Source organism: Salvelinus fontinalis, chromosome 2 (assembly GCF_029448725.1).
Source record: "Salvelinus fontinalis isolate EN_2023a chromosome 2, ASM2944872v1, whole genome shotgun sequence".
In the NCBI taxonomy this organism is placed as follows: domain Eukaryota; kingdom Metazoa; phylum Chordata; class Actinopteri; order Salmoniformes; family Salmonidae; genus Salvelinus; species Salvelinus fontinalis.
Genome location: NC_074666.1, coordinates 28,914,532 through 28,932,490, shown reverse-complemented (window position 1 = coordinate 28,932,490; position 17,959 = coordinate 28,914,532). Strand labels below are relative to the sequence as shown.

General features: G+C 41.1%; 1 protein-coding gene across 7 annotated transcripts in view; it reads right to left on the bottom strand.

Moving 5' to 3' along the window:
• LOC129815728 (oligophrenin-1-like) overlaps positions 1-17,959 on the bottom strand; it is a 67,207-nt gene that overhangs the window by 11,081 nt on the left and 38,167 nt on the right. Inside the window, exons 11-24 of one of the 7 annotated variants that reach the window (XM_055869817.1) lie at positions 17,064-17,142; positions 16,800-16,833; positions 16,585-16,647; positions 15,478-15,552; positions 12,750-12,834; positions 11,743-11,801; positions 9,461-9,526; positions 9,036-9,141; positions 8,460-8,619; positions 8,111-8,261; positions 6,424-6,747; positions 6,064-6,214; positions 1,243-1,293; positions 288-336 (exon numbers count right to left, since the gene is read on the bottom strand). In XM_055869817.1, coding sequence (XP_055725792.1) covers positions 288-336; positions 1,243-1,293; positions 6,064-6,214; positions 6,424-6,747; positions 8,111-8,261; positions 8,460-8,619; positions 9,036-9,141; positions 9,461-9,526; positions 11,743-11,801; positions 12,750-12,834; positions 15,478-15,552; positions 16,585-16,647; positions 16,800-16,833; positions 17,064-17,142 — 1,453 coding nt within the window. Of the gene's footprint in view, position 1; positions 337-1,242; positions 1,294-1,843; positions 2,028-6,063; positions 6,215-6,423; positions 6,748-8,110; positions 8,262-8,459; positions 8,620-9,035; positions 9,142-9,460; positions 9,527-11,742; positions 11,802-12,749; positions 12,835-15,477; positions 15,553-16,584; positions 16,648-16,799; positions 16,834-17,063; positions 17,143-17,959 lie in introns of those variants that run through there. The other 6 variants (XM_055869826.1, XM_055869799.1, XM_055869808.1 and 3 more) reach the window with 6 other exon arrangements.

Sequence of the window (17,959 nt, the reverse complement as noted above, 5' to 3'; positions counted from 1 at the left end):
GAAAATAAAGATTGGTTTTGATTACAACGTGCAAAGTAAATAGTTTTTGTAAAATCTATTTAAAGATTTATGGGCCAAATAAGTTCATAAAAGCTGAGCAAGGCCTATTTCAAACCATAACATGCATCTGAAATACAGTTTCAGGTACACGTATGAAGCTGAGCTATTATCTCAACTACCTCTAAATCACCTCTGCAGCATCTCACTCAAACCATTACCCTCCCTCTGTCTGCCTGTTCCCAAAATGGAGGGGGTGGGGGAGAGAAAGAAATTATAGGACATCATACCTCTTCTTTCACATTGAGCAAAGTAGATGCTGGAGGTGAGACCGATGAGCTACATGAGGGAAGCAGAACAACACATTACACATGAAATATGCAACAATTTCAGATGCAAAGACCATTTTAAAAATACATTTGAATTTCTCCAACAGTTACAGTTTGCAAGCACAACTATTGTCTACATTAACCTGTTATCTTGAAAGCGTCTACTTCATTATTCTGAATGTGCTTTACCTGTCTGGCTTGTGTATACACAATTATTTTATTATGAAATGCTCTTATAATTGATTGAAGTTTATCATTACAGTACATAACAGCATACAATAATTTACTGGATTTGAACCAAACAGTCAATGAGGCTACAAATAATTTGACATTTGATGTTGGCCTCTATGCTTAATTTGGAACAAAACAACAGCTGTGCAGTCTGTGCCCCTCTTCTTTATTTAGTTACCAGGTTACACCTGACACCAGGAAGCCACAACATCCCTGAATGTAACATCAGCTCAATCCCTTGTTTAAAGCATTTTAGTGGGAAGAAATGTATGTCTGTGACAGTTATCACAAGCTTATCACGTCAGTCATACAAGCATGGACATAGTCTGATGATCAAGATTGGTTTCAATATTCACTCGAGCTACTTCAAAACAACATCTCAGCTCCTCTTCAATTATAAATCTTCAAACAACCTGAGATCAGTGACAGGGACTACATACATTTTTAAGAGCAGGATACTTTCAATAGTTCATCATTAAAGTGAACTGATCAATTCATTTCTCAGCCATCACAGGGAAGCATTATGTTTAAACAACTTGGCTTTGCAGCATGTTGAGGCCTTGCCTACCCTGACTGTATCCACTGCCATCTCGTCATCTAACATGCATATCTCGCTGATTTCTTCTATATAAGCATTTCATGGGGCAAAAGGGCGTGTGGAGATAGAGTTTCGTTTTGAACCTACCTTCCAAATTGCCTTGAAGCATTCTCAAAAAACTTGGCTTTGGAAGCAACGCTGGAGAAAGAGAAAGACAGATTCATACCAGATGATCCCTGAGACATGTTGGGCTTTACAGCACACCAAACACTCTTTTGTGTGGGCAACATTTTCTGCCCACTAAATAGCCCTGGCAATGTGAAAATGGCATGTTACTTAGGATGTTACAAAACAGTTGTATTTAAAATAGACAGGAGGGCATGTAATACAAAAGGAGTTTGGAACAGTGCAGCTTGTGATCTCATCTGTTGTGCACACTGTTTACTTGAGATGCACATACATTATTTCCATTATCTCATTATAATTAGCTATATTTAGCTAATTAGCTATACTTCTCCTTCCTTTGTATTTTTATTTTATTATATTATGATGTGAAGCACTTTGTTACTCATATTGAAAAGCGTTTTTTTTTTTTAAATGAAGTGCTTATTATTGTAAAAGAGAGCTTTTGAGACACCAGAGCACAAGTATTATGACTAACACTTTTTCATTTTGTTGGTGTTTAGTGGGCAGAAAATAAATCACCCAAAATATACACTGAGTATACTAAACATTGGGAACACCGTACTAATATTGAGCACCCCCCATTTTGCCCTCAGAACAGCCTCAATTTGTTGGGGCATGGACTCTGCAAGGTGTCGAAAGCGTTCCACAGGGATGCTGGCCCATGTTGACTCCAATGCTTCCCACAGTTGTGCCAAGTTGGCTGGATGTCCTTTGGGTAGTGGACCATTCTTGATACACACGGGAAACTGTTGAGCGATAAAAAAAACAGCAGCATTGCAGTTCTTGACACAAACCGGTGCACCTACTACCATACCCCGTTCACAGACGCTTATATATTTTGTCTTGCCCATTCACCCTCTGAATGGCACACATACACAATCCATGTCCCAATTGTCTCAAGGCTTAGCAATCCTTATTTAACCAGTCTCCTCCCCTTCATCTACACTGATTGAAGTAGATTTAACAAGTGACATCAATAAGGGATCATAGTTTTCACCTGGATTCACCCGGTTAGTCTATGTCGTGGAATAGCAGGTGTTCTTAATGTTTTGTATACTCAGTGTATTATGGCATCGCACTGCATACCCCTTGTAAAACAACAGGAGCAGGCATGTACAGAGTACAAGACTGGTCATTGGGGAGTAGCAAATTGTAGGTTATTTTGTTGCTACAATGGGATAAATTACTTCCGGCGCCGACAGAGATGGCCGCTTCGCGTTACTAGGAAACTATGCAGTATTTTTTTTTTGTGTGTTATTTCTTACATTGGTACCCCAGGTAATCTTAGGTTTCATTACATACAGTCGGGAGGAACTACTGAATATAAGAGCAACGTCAACTCACCATCATTACAACCAGGAATATGACTCTCCCGAAGCGGATCCTGTGTTTTGCCTTCCACCCAGTACAATGGATCTAATCCCAGGCGGCGACCCTAAACAGCGATGCCGTAAGGCAAACAAAGCGGTCTTCTGGTCAGGCTTCGGAGACGGGCACATCGCGCTCCACTCCCTAGTATACTACTCGCCAATGTCCAGTCTCTTGACAACAAGATTGATGAAATCCGAGCAAGGGTAACATTCCAGAGAGACATCAGAGACTGTAACGTTCTTTGCTTCACGGAAACATGGCTCACTCGAGAGACGCTAACGGAGTCGGTGCAGCCAGCTGGTTTCTTCACGCATCGCGCCGACAGAAACAAACATATTTTTGGTAAGAAGAGCTGCGGGGGTGTATGCCTTATGATTAACGAGACGTGGTGTGATCATAACAACATACAGGAACTCAAGTCATTCTGTTCACCTGATTTAGAATTCCTCACAATCAAATGTCGACCGAATTATCTACCAAGGGAATTCTCTTCGATTATAAATCACAGCCGTATATATTCCCCCCCAAGCAGACACATCGATGGCCCTGAACGAACTTTATCTGACTCTTTGTAAACTGGAAACCACACACCCTGAGGCTGCATTCATCGTAGCTGGGGATTTTAACAAGACTAATCTGAAAACAAAACTCCCTAAATTCTATCAGCATATCGATTGTGCTACCAGGGCTGGTAAAACCTTGGATTATTGTTATACTAACTTCCGCGACGCATATAAGGCCCTCCCCCTCCCTCCTTTCGGAAAAGCTGACCACGACTCCATTTTGTTGCTTCCAGCCTACAAACAGAAACTAAAACAGCAAGCTCCCGCACTCAGGTCTGTTCAACACTGGTCCGACCAATCTGACTCCACGCTTCAAGACTGCTTCGATCACGTGGATTGGGATATGTTCCACATTGCGTCCAACAACAACATTGACGAATACGCTGATTCGGTGAGCGAGTTCATTAGAAAGTGCATTGACGATGTCGTACCCACAGCAACGATTAAAACATTCCCAAACCAGAAACCGTGGATTGACAGCAGCATTCGCGTGAAACTGAGAGCGCGAACCACTGCTTTTAACCAGGGCAAGGTGACTGGAAACATGACCGAATACAAACAGTGTAGCTATTCCCTCTGCAAGGCAATCAAACAAGCTAAGTGCCAGTATAGAGACAAAGTAGAGTCGCAAATCAACAGCTCAGACAAAAGAGGTATGTGGCAGGGTCTACAGTCAATCACGGATTACAAAAAGAAAACCAGCCCCGTCGCGGACCAGGAGGCTCCCAGACAGACTAAATAACTTTTTTGCTCGCTTTGAGGACAATACAGTGCCACTGACACGGCCCGCTACGGGCTCTCCTTCACTGCAGCCGATGTGAGTAAAACATTTAAACGTGTTAACCCTCGCAAGGCTGCAGGCCCAGACGGCATTCCCAGCCGCGTCCTCAGAGCATGCGCAGACCAGCTGGCTGGTGTGTTTAAGGACATATTCCATCAATCCTTATCCCAGTCTGCTGTTACCAAATGCTTCAAGAGGGCCACCATTGTTCCTGTTCCCAAGAAAGCTAAGGTAACTGAGCTAAACGACTACCGCCCTGTAGCACTCACTTCCGTCATCATGAAGTGCTTTGAGAGACTAGTCAAGGACCATATCACCTCCACCCTACCTGACACCCTAGACCCACTCCAATTTGCTTACCGACCCAATAGGTCCACAGACGACGCAATCGCAACCACACTGCACACTGCCCTAACCCATCTGGACAAGAGGAATACCTATGTGAGAATGCTGTTCATCGACTACAGCTCAGCATTTAACACCATAGTACCCTCCAAAATCGTCATCAAGCTCGAGACCCTGGGTCTCGACCCCGCCCTGTGCAACTGGGTCCTGGACTCCCTGACGGGCCGCCCCCAGGTGGTGAGGGTAGGTAACAACATCTCCACCCCGCTGATCCTCAAAACTGGGGCCCCACAAGGGTGCGTTCTGAGCCCTCTCCTGTACTCCCTGTTCACCCACGACCGCGTGGCCATGCACGCCTACAACTCAATCATCAAGTTTGCGGACGACACTACAGTGGTAGGCTTGATTACCAACAACGACGAAACGGCCTACAGGGAGAAGGCGAGGGCCCACGGAGTGTGGTGTCAGGAAAATAACCTCACACTCAACAAAACAAAGGAGATGATTGTGGACTTCAGGAAACAGCAGAGGGAGCACCCCCATATCCACATCGACGGGACAGTAGTGGAGGAGGTGGAAAGTTAAGTTCCTCGGTGTACACATCACGGACAAAACTGAATTGGTCCACCCACACAGCCAGCGTTGTGAAGAAGGCGCAGCAGCGCCTCTTCAACCTCAGGAGGCTGAAGAAATTTGGCTTGTCACCAAAAGCACTCACAAACTTCTACAGATGCACAATCGAGAGCATCCTGTCGGGCTGTATCACCGCCTGGTACGGCAACTGCTCCGCCCACAACCGTAAGGCTCTCCAGAGGGTAGTGAGGTCTGCACAACGCATCACTGGGGGCAAACTACCTGCCCTCCAGGACACCTACACCACCCGATGTCACAGGAAGGCCATAAAGATCATCAAGGACAACAACCACCCGAGCCACTGCCTGTTCACCCCGCTATCATCCAGAAGGTGAGGTCAGTACAGGTGCATCAAAGCAGGGACCGAGAGACTGAAAAACAGCTTCTATCTCAAGGCCATCAGACTGTTAAACAGCCACCACTAACATTTAGTGGCCGCTGCCAACATACTGACTCAACTCCAGCCACTTTAATAATGGGAATTGATGGAAATTATGTAAAAATGTGTCACTAGCCACTTTAAACAATGCCACTTAAATATAATGTTTACATACCCTACATTACTCATCTCATATGTATATACTGCACTATATATCATCTACTGCATCTTGCCTATGGCGTTCTGTACCATCACTCATTCATATATCTTTATGTACATATTCTTTATTCCTTTACACTTGTGTATAAGGAAGTAGTTGTGGAATTGTTAGGTTACATTACTTGTTGGTTATTACTGCATTGTCGGAACTAGAAGCACAAGCATTTCGCTACACTCCCATTAACATCTGCTAACCATGTGTATGTGACAAATACAATTTGATTTGATTTAAATTGACACTGAAATCACAGTGGGGAACATCTGAACACACTAGTGAAAGAGTAAAATCTTTGACCTAAATGCACCCAATGGAATTAGTATGTTGTGAAGGGTTCAAAACAGTACATTTAACAAGAGACTTACAAGGACTGGAGAAAGACCCAAAGGAAACTCAAGGCTAAACACATAATTTTGTGATTGTTCTCTTGATTAAGATTTTAATCAGTCTGGATGGAATGTCTGAGTCTGGCTGAGTTCTAAGGTCTACTCACTATGATGCCGGGGTGTCCTCGCTGGGGGTTGCAGTGGGGCTCTTGTGGGATGCAGGGTATCGGCTAGGGGGGTCAGGGGGTCTGGTTGGAGGTCTGCAGATGGCAGGCTTCTCAGCCGGAGACCTCGTTTTGATCACACCGTCACTTTCTGCTGCAATGCAAGGAACGAAAACCTTAGCTTCCATAACAGAACCAAGAGCTAACACAATGAAATCCACTTTCAACCTTCTTTCTCATTGAACATGGTATCCGTACCACAGAGCAGCTAGGTACTGTACTGCTGCACTGTTGTTAAGCGGAGTATAAAATGCAGTCTAGAATTCATAACATGTTTGTATAGGCTACAGGTTGTTCCGCTACCTTCTCGAAGGACCGCAACACTTCGAGGTGGTCTTCTGCCTTGGAAGGACTGCGCTCGGTTCACAGTGACTCCCGTCTCTCCATTGGCTGTTACATCTGGCCTCTGACCTCCATCCGGTAGCTTAGCAACCAGTTTGGCAACGTCAAAGTCTGAGTGTCTGTCCTGGCGGATGGATGGCCTCGGCAGGAGGGCCTGCCTCTGAGGAGGTTCCCGAGGGAGCCGTGGAGGGGCAGTTATAGGTTTGGTCCTCTGGAGAGGTGTGGGGCTCGTTGGGGTGTCCCCGCCAGCATCCACACCCTCTGGTCTGCTACCATTTTGCTCATCTGTGAGACAAACACAGGAACATTTTCAAATCAACATACAAATAGAGTACACATTCAGCCCAGGCATATCCCTGGTTTACCTTCTTGTGGTTGGGTTTAGTGCAGAGGTTGTTGTTTTAACTGATTTTGAACTTGATATCATTACTTCTCCTGAGCTACCTATCATGAGTAGTATACTTCTACTTACAGAATGTTATGTCAATACATGTAGTGTGAGTGATCATAGCATATTTTAATAGCATACCTATTAGAAAATGAATAATTAAAACGAATCAAAAATAAATGAACCATTATGAAAATAAATGAAATATTCTTTATATGATTTTATTTGTTTATTTGGATCCCATTAGCTTTTGCAGAAACATCTGCTACTTTTCCTGAGGTTCCTAGAGTATTATAAAAGCAAGTCTAATGTTGGCATTTGGGCGGATGCATTTAACAATGGCAGAAAGCACAAAACCTTTACAGTTAAATACATTTGTGGATTAATAGTCTGAGCTGGAGAAAAATATGGTTTTAAGGAAAGTGAATTGTGTATAACAATGATCTATTAATATAGGAGATTAAAAAGTAAACAGACGACTGGGTTGCACTCTCATCTGGAGTCATGATGTTGGTTTCCAGTTGTACATACACTATTCAAATGCTGCGAGGGATTTAGACAGGTGGTAGTTTGATGTCAAGCAAATCGGAGCTGGTTATTTGGTAACTCCAAGCAGGAACTCAGAAGAGTGATAAATAAAATACCACACAATGAGGGGAGGACACGCTGCAAGTGTTCCACATCTTTCCATACCACAGTAAATGAAAGGCATGACTCACACAGACATTTAACCCAAAGTTACAAGAGATATAAATGACATGATTTAGGGTGCGTTAACTTCCATTCAGTGAGCACGGCCTAAGCAAGACCTCCAACTGCCTTTCTTTAAGCGCAGTTAACAAAAACAGTTAATGGTTCAACTTGGCTGAGGAGGAGGTCGTAGTAAGCCAACATCTGGATATGCCATTGGCCACTATGCAAAAAATGTAATGCTTATTGTTTCCGAATCAACAAAACAGCTTGATAAAATGTCCCATCAAAGGGCATGCGATTAATGTAAAGATCAAACATTTAGAAAGAAAAGTAAAAGCACTATTCTATTTTAGCAATTCACAACGAGTACTTAAGATTCACACTTGTAGTAATACAGTGCACAGAATAAACATCAGCCACCTACTGTATAAATTACCTTACACATACCAAGTGTACACTGTAATAATCCTAATAGAATTATTTGCATTCACAGGACAAGGGATGGTAATGATAATAATGGTGATGGTGATAATGAGGATGATGATTAAACCAAAGGCTGATAATTACTCTCAGTGTTCTGGAGCTGGCCATAATTAACTGCTGGGTAGACGCGGGGCGTGCGCTTGGAGATGGTGATTGGTTGCCGTTTCCTTGGGGTAATCCTTGGAGGCGGCATGGGTGGGGCTGTGGAACTCTCCTCTGGCGCAGTGCAGAAGATCTGTAATCACCCCAGCACGTCCAAAATGACTCACATTATATAGACATTCAACTTGAGAATATGCATTTAATAACATCTAGAATGTAGTGTACCATGGAATACTTGAATGTTTATGATGCCACAGTGCATTAAATAACAATCACATGACTCTTGCACTCTTTGCAAAGGAGGAAAGGAAATGACATTTTTCAAATTCACCTTGGTGTAGTCCTCGATTAGAATCTCAACAACAATGTTCTGGAACTTTATATCCAACATGGCTGCCACAGTCTCTTCTTCTGCCCTCATCAGGGTGGGGCCAAAGATCACGCCCATGTTGGAGGGAGTCATCAGGTTGTCTCCACTGTTGCTGCAGACACTGCCAACAGGAATCCAGACGGGTTCGTAAACATGATTCTCTAAAGACATGTCCAACAGGAACAAACACCTCTCAAATAGGGAAGAGGGAAGTTAATGCCAGTTAATGTCAATTTACAATTGCACAACTACTATTAATGCATTAAATAAAATTATTTTTGGAAGATTGGACAGGTATTTTCCTGTTTAAATTTACATTGACACTATGCATAGATGCATGAGTCTCAGTCAGATACTTTACCCATCTGAACAGATGTCACTTAATCCCTTCACTGACGCACATGCAACACAACACCACGAATGCAATTACAGAACAAGAAAAGGCCTACATAAGCATAACTTGTATAACTTCATCAGTTAGGAGGCACACAGAGACTGAAGCACAACAGTGGCGTGTCATATCAGGTTAGCTCTTACTTCACCAGGTGTTTGATCAGTAGGCTTAGCATTTCTCGATTCTTCTCTGGAAGTTTGTATGTCAGGGAGTGGATTGCACCCAGTCGATCATCTAGACTATCTGATTCTAAGAAACAAGATTTTTTTTAAATTTACATGAGCAATAACTGACATATTATCCCTAAGTTAGATTGAGACCTATTATGTTAAGAGCAATGTGAATGTATTCATTCGTAATTAACACAATCCATTACACACACACACAGTACCAATCAAAAGTTAGGACACACCTACTCATTCAAGGTGTTTTTCTTATTTTTACTATTTTCTACATTGTAGAATAATAGCAAAGACAGGAAAACTATGAAATAACACCTATGGAATCATGTAGTAACCAAAAAGTGTTAAACAAATCAAAATCTTCTTCAGATTCTTCAAATACCCACCCTTTGCCTTGATGACAGCTTTGCACACACTTGGCATTCTATCAACCAGCTTCATGAAGTAGTCACCTGGAATGCATTTCAATTAAAAGGTGTGCCTGGTTAAAAGTTAATTTGTGGAATTTCTTTCCTTCTCAATGCGTTTGAGCCAATCAGTTGTATTATGACAAGGAAGTCAGGGTAGTATACAGAAGATACCACTATTTTGTAAAAGACCAAGTCCATATTATGGCAATAACAGCTCAAATAAGCAAAGAAAAATGACAGTCCATCATTCATTTAAGACATGAAGGTCAGTCAATACGGAAAATGTCAAGAACTTTGAAAGTTTCTTCAAGAGCAGTCGCAAAAACCATCAAGCGCTATGATGAAACTAGCTCTCACGAGGACCGCCACAGAAAAGGAAGATCCAGAGTTACCTCTGCTGCAGAGGATAAGTTCATTGGAGTTACCAGCCTCAGAAATTGCAACCCAAATAAATGCTTCAGAGTTCAAGTAACAGACATCTCAACATCAACTGTTCAGAGGAGGCTATGTGAATTAGGTTTCATGGTCAAATTGTTGCAAAGAATCCACTACTAAAAGGACACCAATAAGAAGAAGAGACTAGCTTGGGCCAAGAAACACGAGCAATGTTCTTGGTCTGGAGTCGAAATGGGAGATTTTTGTTTCAACCGCCGTGTCTTTTTTAGACGCGGTGTGGGTAAACCGATGATCTCTGCATGTGTGGTTCCCACCGTGAAGCATGGAGGAGGTGGTGTTATGGTGTGGGGGTGCTTTGCTGGTGACACTGTCTGTGATTTATTTAGAATTCAAGGCACACTTAACCAGCATGGCTACCACAGCATTCTATAGCGATACACCATCCCATCTAGTTTGGGCTTAGTGGGACTATCATTTGTTTTTCAACAGGACAATGACCCAACACACAGTATGGGCTATTTTACCAAGATGGAGAGTGATGGAGTGCTGCATCAGATGACCTGGCCTCCACAATCACCCGACCTAAACCAAATTGAGATGGTTTGGAATGAGTCGGACCACAGAGTGAAGGAAAAGCAGCCAACAAGGGCTCTGCATGTGGGAAGTCCTTCAAGACTGTTGGAAAAGCATTCCAGGTGAAGCTGGTTGAGAGAATGCCAAGTGTGTACAAAGCTTCCATCAATATAAAATATATATTTTTTGGTTAACACTTTTTTGGTTTATATGCATAGACATTGTGCATGAGAAAGTTCATCAGCAAAGCCTAATCCTCATCCCAGTCAAAACATTTCAGGTGTCCAATTGCACACCTGCTGCTACATTGCGGTGTAATGTGAACCTCAAAAGGTTAAAAGATAGGGCTCCTGGGGTATGGGAGATTCTCAGTTAAGAGGTTTAGAGCTGGTGTATAACATGCTTTTACCATTTAATTATGGCATGTTCAAACAAAATATGGAGTTTCTCTCACACACTTTGATACTGTGGATCCAGTCTGGAGAAACGGACCAAAACAAAAATAACGTTAGGAGGCAAGGGTCGAGGATCCCCCGCAGGAGAACTGAATAAGATATCCAGAGGTAGGAACTTTAATTGACTGGATCTAATAAAATAAAATGCCTGATGCTATTATACCCTTTTTCTTTGTTATTGCTTTTTTTCACAGGGAACACACAGATGGTGTGTGTTTTTATTTAAAAAATTGTATAAAGAAAAAAATATATAGGGATTTGACTTTAAATTTACAGTACTGAACAGAGAGAATGTTTTTCCCCCCTTCCCTTTTATAGCTGTAACCCAGCCTGTTGAACTTGAGAGTGAACTCACTCTGATGGAGAACAAATGCACAATTAACTGTAGAAAGAGCACTTGGAAGACATAAAACAAGATGTGGAAGTAAACCACCTGTTGCTCAGCTCCAGCTACATTTTAGTCATATCTAGAGTGACAGTAGTGAGCGCATACATTTTGATATTTTATTCGTACTGGTCCCCCGTGGTAATCGAACCCACAACCCTGGTGTTGGAAGAGCACTGGTCTACTAACTGAGCTACACGTTACTTCTAATGACTTGTACGATACCCAAAAAGTGTTCGACAAAAACATGCCCTCGCATGAGAAGGAAATGTAAATGTGCCACGAGACTATCCTAAAGATCTATAAATCTGACCTACATGTTCTGAAAACAGAAATCCATCAGTTTAGTGGACTGGTGCAGCTTTTCTTTTTAAAGTGTGTAAGCCATGTGCAAATAAAATGTTGATCTTGAAATGGGTCTGAGTAATTGTTTCTCCAAGTCATCTTACTTGCTGCTAAGATGAGGTCCCTGTTGAGACCGTAGGTCATCAGAGGCTCTGTTAAACTCCTGTGGATGAACACGCGAGATCAGGTAAACAAGTAGAGTACAAATACTCCAACACTCACATCATACCCTAAAACAGCCTTTCTAATAACTGCTACTGAATTGTTGTTCATGCACTTTCAGCATCAACAAGTGCTACAGTACTCATTCTGAATTAATTTAAGAGTCCACTGGCAAAGGTCTCCTTCTCAAAATGTTCCTTCCTAGTCTGAAATTAGACTTAAAAATGCAGTGTTAAGGCATGAGTGACCAAAGGCCTAATGTAAGCCTTCAAGCAGCTGCCTGGCCTCCTCAAAGTGTGGAGAGACAACCTGTGAGTAAATCATTATGAGGGGTATTGGGGGAGGATAAAAACCTGGCCTTGAAGACAAGAGGCCTTGAAGACAAGAGGCCTTGTCACTGAGCACTTTAAGCAGCAAACAATTATACTACGCTCATGGAGCAGAGAGAAACCTCTCATCCTTTGCCAGCATAGATGATTACAACTTTAATATGTAGTATATCTAATCACAGCACATAACTTATTTCAAAACATGGCATTATATTTTCTCATAAAACAAAGAATATACAGTCTGGAAATGGCAGAGCGCTGTTTCGCCCTCTTTAAATGTCTGTAATTTAGAATCTGAGTGCTAATGGGCATCAAACAAAGCTTGGTCTAACATCATTCTATAGAACATGTTGTTCCAGAGCAACTGGCTCAGGTGACAGAGCAACTGGCTCTGTCACCTGCTAGATGATTTAAGAGAGGGGTGTCAAACTCATTCCATGGAGGGCCTAGTGTCTGCGGGTTTTTGTTTTTTCCTTTCAATTAAGACCTAGACAACCAGCTGAGGGGAGTTTCCACTAATTAGTGACCTTAATTCATCAATCAAGAATAAAGGAAGAGCCCACAGACACTCGGGCCTCCGTGGAATGAGTTTGACAAGATTTAATAGGATGGTAACACACCGGAGATAAAACTTCATGGCACTTGTGATGGTTTTAATGTCCCAGTCGCTGCTGTGGAAATCCACATCCCCTGGGCATTTCTGATCTACAGGAAGAGGAGAAAGCCGATTAAAAACAAAACAAGAAAACACAATTCTGAAGATTGACAACAAATACAGGTTAAACTCAAATAAAGCATACTATTTAATAGCAAATAAACCTGATAAAACCCCTCGCAGCCCCCCCAAAACTAATAAACAGCAAACCAGTTATAATTTGAAAAAAAAATAAGGATAAACGCTTTAATTAGAAACACTATTCATATCAATTTTAAACACTTCTACAAAAATCTGAATTAAACAGTTGGACTGATCCTACAGCCTTCTTAGACTCAATAACTTTGAAACAACCATCAGCAGCTAGAAAAAGATAAAAAATGTTAATCATCCAAGAAGAAATATTAGACACTTAAAACATTCGCGCTGAGAAAAGCACAATGGGCATCTTTCCCATATCATTTTATTTGATATTCTGGGACAAAGTAGTGCCCCTATTTACTCAAATGACAACACACGTCACTCAATTCAGTGCTTCTGAGTTTCATGTATCAAACCGTTATTTCAGTTATATTAAAACAAGGAAAATATGGAGTCCCGTCAGATTACACACCCATAAATGTAATAAAATTTGATAATAAAATAATAACAATACTCATAAGCAACAGAATGGCAGAAGTATTACCAGACTTGATACATATTAAGCCAACATTGTTTATTAGAAATATACACTTACAAATAAAAACATGTTTCAGTATAATACAGTACTCTAAAAAACAAGATGTATCAATAATGGCTGTTGATACCGAAAAGGCTTTTCACCGTCGAGTGGCCTTTTCTATTCAAAACTTTGGAAGCTTTCAACTTTACACCTGAAATAATGAATGTAATAAAAAGATCCTGTATTGTTTAGTGTTGTGGCTTTGCTGGCATGCATCCCACATTTTTTCTCTCTGCTCCATGACCCCCCCCCCCCCCCCCCCACCAAGAATTACATGTTAAAAATCGCCCCCGGGTACGAGATTGGGATGTCCTCTCTCCCCCCTCAAGTTTGCACTGACAATACGTGAAAATAGTCTGGGGATTAGCATGCACATCTTCCATATGTAACCACTGTTCTTCTTTAGTGCATTTAACAATATGTTGCAAGTAAAAACCTTGGGTAACGAGTTGATACAATCTCAGCATATAAAATTAACGTGAAAAAAAATGAAATTATGGCAATAGGAAAAATACAATTTAACTTGTGATCTACAGCAATCCTTTAAGTGAACCACAAAAAATGTAAATACTTAGGATATTTAAGTGACAATAAAACAAATATATTAAGATAAAGTTATCCCAGATCTAATTCAATTGAATAATCTCCCCATAAATTTAACAAGTAGAATAAACCTCTTTAGAATGGCATGGCTCCCAAAGTTTGTATATTTATTCTCAGTAATACCAATTACCCCACCAAAGACATTCTTTAAAAAAAAAGTCAACTCGGTCGTAACAGACTTCACATGGGCAAATAAAACTGAATAATTAGGAACGTTTTACATCCCTAAATCGGAGGGTGGTTTTAACCTTCTAGATGTGGAATTGTATCAACTCGTTACCCAAGGTTTTTATTCGCGACATATTGTTAAATGCACTAAAGAGGAACAATGGTTACATAATGAAGATGCGCATGCTAATCCCCAGACTAAAAAAGATATATATATATTTTTTAAATAAACTGGAAAAAAGTTATAAAATATAAAAAACATTTTTTTGCAGAAATGTTCTGAATAGAGTGTTATTTTTATTTTTTTCTTAAGGTCACTGGCAAGTTATCTACAGTAGGTGCAGCTAGTTGAAATATCTGACTGTATTGGTGAATTAAAGTATTCATTTACTTTCCGAGTTTGTCTCAGATAATTTTTTTATCTTAAAATACAAATATATATAAAATGCCAGTGTCTTTTGCACTGTTTCCACAACAATAAAACTATTATGGAGGGTTAGATACAATATTATGATAAATTAAGCCTTTGCAGTAGCACAGTGACATCTAGTTTAATATTGGAAAAAATAAATGTTATATTTATTTATGTTATATTTGCCTTAGGGGCAAGGGAATTACTTATAAACTACTTCATAAATATGCATTTGGTGCTTTTTAATATTGCTTCAAAATCTGCTGTTTGCCTGGCTACCCAAAATACTTGCTTCGCCCAAACGCTACACCACACCCACGGACGTTACTTTGTTCTCCGCAATGAGTCTGGATCTGTGGAGCTCCCCGATGACTTCTAGAATGCAAACACATTCTAACTGTTCTGATTGGTCCTATAAAAACTGCTGAGTTGGGCCAGAGTCAGAACACACATGGGTAAAGCATATTTTTTTTTTAAATGTGTCATTGGCCTTGATACTCTGATTAGTTAGAAATGATCCAATCACTGAGGTCTTTGTTTTGCACAACAACCGTCTCAGAATGAAGTATGTAAAAAAAAAGAAGAAAAAAAAGAAGAATAATTCAGTTTGAGTTCTCAGGCAAGATGTGTGTGCCAGTAAAACAGGGAAATGTAACAGTATTGTGCTTCAAACAGGCCCTCTGTTTCATGCATTCTTCAATCCCATCTATCTATCTATCTATCTATCTATCTATCTATCTATCTATCTATCTAGAGAGAGAGAACATGTTGACTGGGTAATTTCCTCACCAAAGAAAGCATTTAAAAGCTTCTGCACTTGGATGTTACTGCCAACAGTTCTGTATACTCCTTCTTGTGTGAGTCCTGTAAAAGAGAGAAGGAGAGAGTGGGTGGGGTTTAGGTAAAAGGAAAGAAAAGGGGGAGTTTCCTCCAGAGAAATTCAGAGCAGTGGAAATGTACAGGCTGTTCCTCAGTGCAGGCCTGTATCAACTGGAGTGAAAATAAGGACGTAGCAGACAACGCCTTCACAACGCTAGCCTACTTCCCAGCCTCTTCCAAATGAATGATTTGCTTCACTGCTCCAGTGGATGGCTGGAGTTAATGTTATCATACGAGGCCTGTATATATTACTAGTTGTGAAAGATAAGAGGATAATTTAATGTATGCCATTTAGCAGACGCTTTTATCTAAAGAGACTTACAGTCATGCGTTAATACATTTAATGCATGATTGGCCCCGGGAATCGAACCCGCAATCCTGGCTTTGCAAGCGCCATGCTCGACCACCTAAACCATACAGAATCATAGTGCTGGTGCCTCACCAAACTTGTAAATACATTTGACGAGTGAATTAGGGAGGGCTGAAGTGAGAAGTCCCATGGAATCTAAAGAATTTGAGCTGCTTGAGAGATAGGAGCAGTTGAATGTGCCCACACATTTAACAGTTTTCTGATGCCACATGGTAATATACTCTCTCTGGAGTAATACATTTGTTGCCTACATAGTGGTATGATTCTTAAAAAGCTATGTATAGTACTGGTGCGTTATTATTAGTTGTATTGCTGTAAACAAAGTAAAACAGCAAATGTAGTATGGACTTAAGTGCTCTACTATAAGGACATTTATTGTGGTGAGCTAAATGGCAAAGTTAAACTTCCCTGCCTGGACATCATAAGGCATCTGTTGTGTTTTTATTTACTGCTGGCCTCTGTTGAGAAAGTTCATTTAGGATAGCAATGAGGCTTTAGAGTCCCTCCTTTCAAACACAACTCATCTCTGCCCTCTAACGGGCAATATGGAAAACTGACTAGACTATGATGAAACTGCCATGAAATCTGATAGGCGGCATACAAAGACAAAACGCATGGTATGGACTAAAACATTCTGGTTACTTTACCTTTAGTTTCAACGAAGTTAATGCATTTTCTTACAAACTTGAATCCAACTTCATTCAATTCCACTGTGGAAGACAACATTTAACAGATTTCACAAGCAGTGGAATGACAAACAAATGTGTCTTTATGCATGTTCAGTGAGATTAATACGGTTTAATTCACTATATTATACTGCAGTAAAAAACAACAAATAATGAACATTGGTAATGGTACATACTTTCAGCTTGCTTGTGAATTGGGGAATGATAAATCTGGAATGAAAGGACAATGTAAAACACCAAAAAACTGATATCTGTGGAGCTTTCTGTGGCCATCATAAAAACAACCCTGAATATATGATATTATTATAAAGAGATCCGACTTTCATTATCATTACCAAAGAAAAACAGCAAGATTAGGACTATAAAACACAATGCCTTTACAGTACAGAATAACATTTGGACCAAGGGGGCTGTATGGACCCTCCAGTAAAGAAACTCACAGGCTCTTTTCCATCCATGGCCTCCATCCATAACTTCCTGTTGGCCTCCGAAACAGCCTGGAGAGTGACAGGTATGTTTCTATGGTGATAGGAACAAGTGTCACAGTTAGTGCATAGACAATATTGCATGTTTGACTAATTATATATATATATTTTTTTTTTTAATTGGCTGGTGTCTGAGCTCTATTTTTTATGAGTTTATTAAATCGGCCATTAAAAAAACAAGCACACATAAAACGTGAAAAAGCCTTACATGCACATTAGTAAAATCATCGAAGATATCATAATAAAGTCTGAGACTTATTTCCATTGTGGTCCCTCTGTCTGATAAAAATACACCTTATGGAACAGCGGGGACTTTGAAGTAACAAACAGGCACATGCGTGCACACACGATAACATAAGCACTATACACACAGATTTTCGTTGTAGATATGTGGTAGTGGAGTATGGGCCTGAGGGCACAAAAACAGGTTTGTACTAACCTCTACTGTCTCAGCCTCCAGTATTTTATGTGTCAGGGGGCTAGGGTCAGTCTGTTATATCTGGAGTATCTCTCTCTACCTCTACCTCTCTCTACCTCTCCCTCCCTCCCTCGCTCTCTCCTTCGCTCTCTCCTTCTCCCTCCCTCTCTCTCCTTCTCCCTCGCTCGCTCTCTCTCCTTCTCCCTCGCTCGCTCTCTCTCCTTCTCCCTCGCTCGCTCTCTCTCTCCTTCTCCCTCGCTCGCTCTCTCTCTCTCCTTCTCCCTCGCTCGCTCTCTCTCTCCTTCTCCCTCGCTCGCTCGCTCCCTCTCCTTCTCCCTCGCTCGCTCCCTCTCCTTCTCCCTCGCTCGCTCGCTCCCTCTCCCTCTCCCTCGCTCGCTCGCTCGCTCCCTCTCCTTCTCCCTCGCTCGCTCGC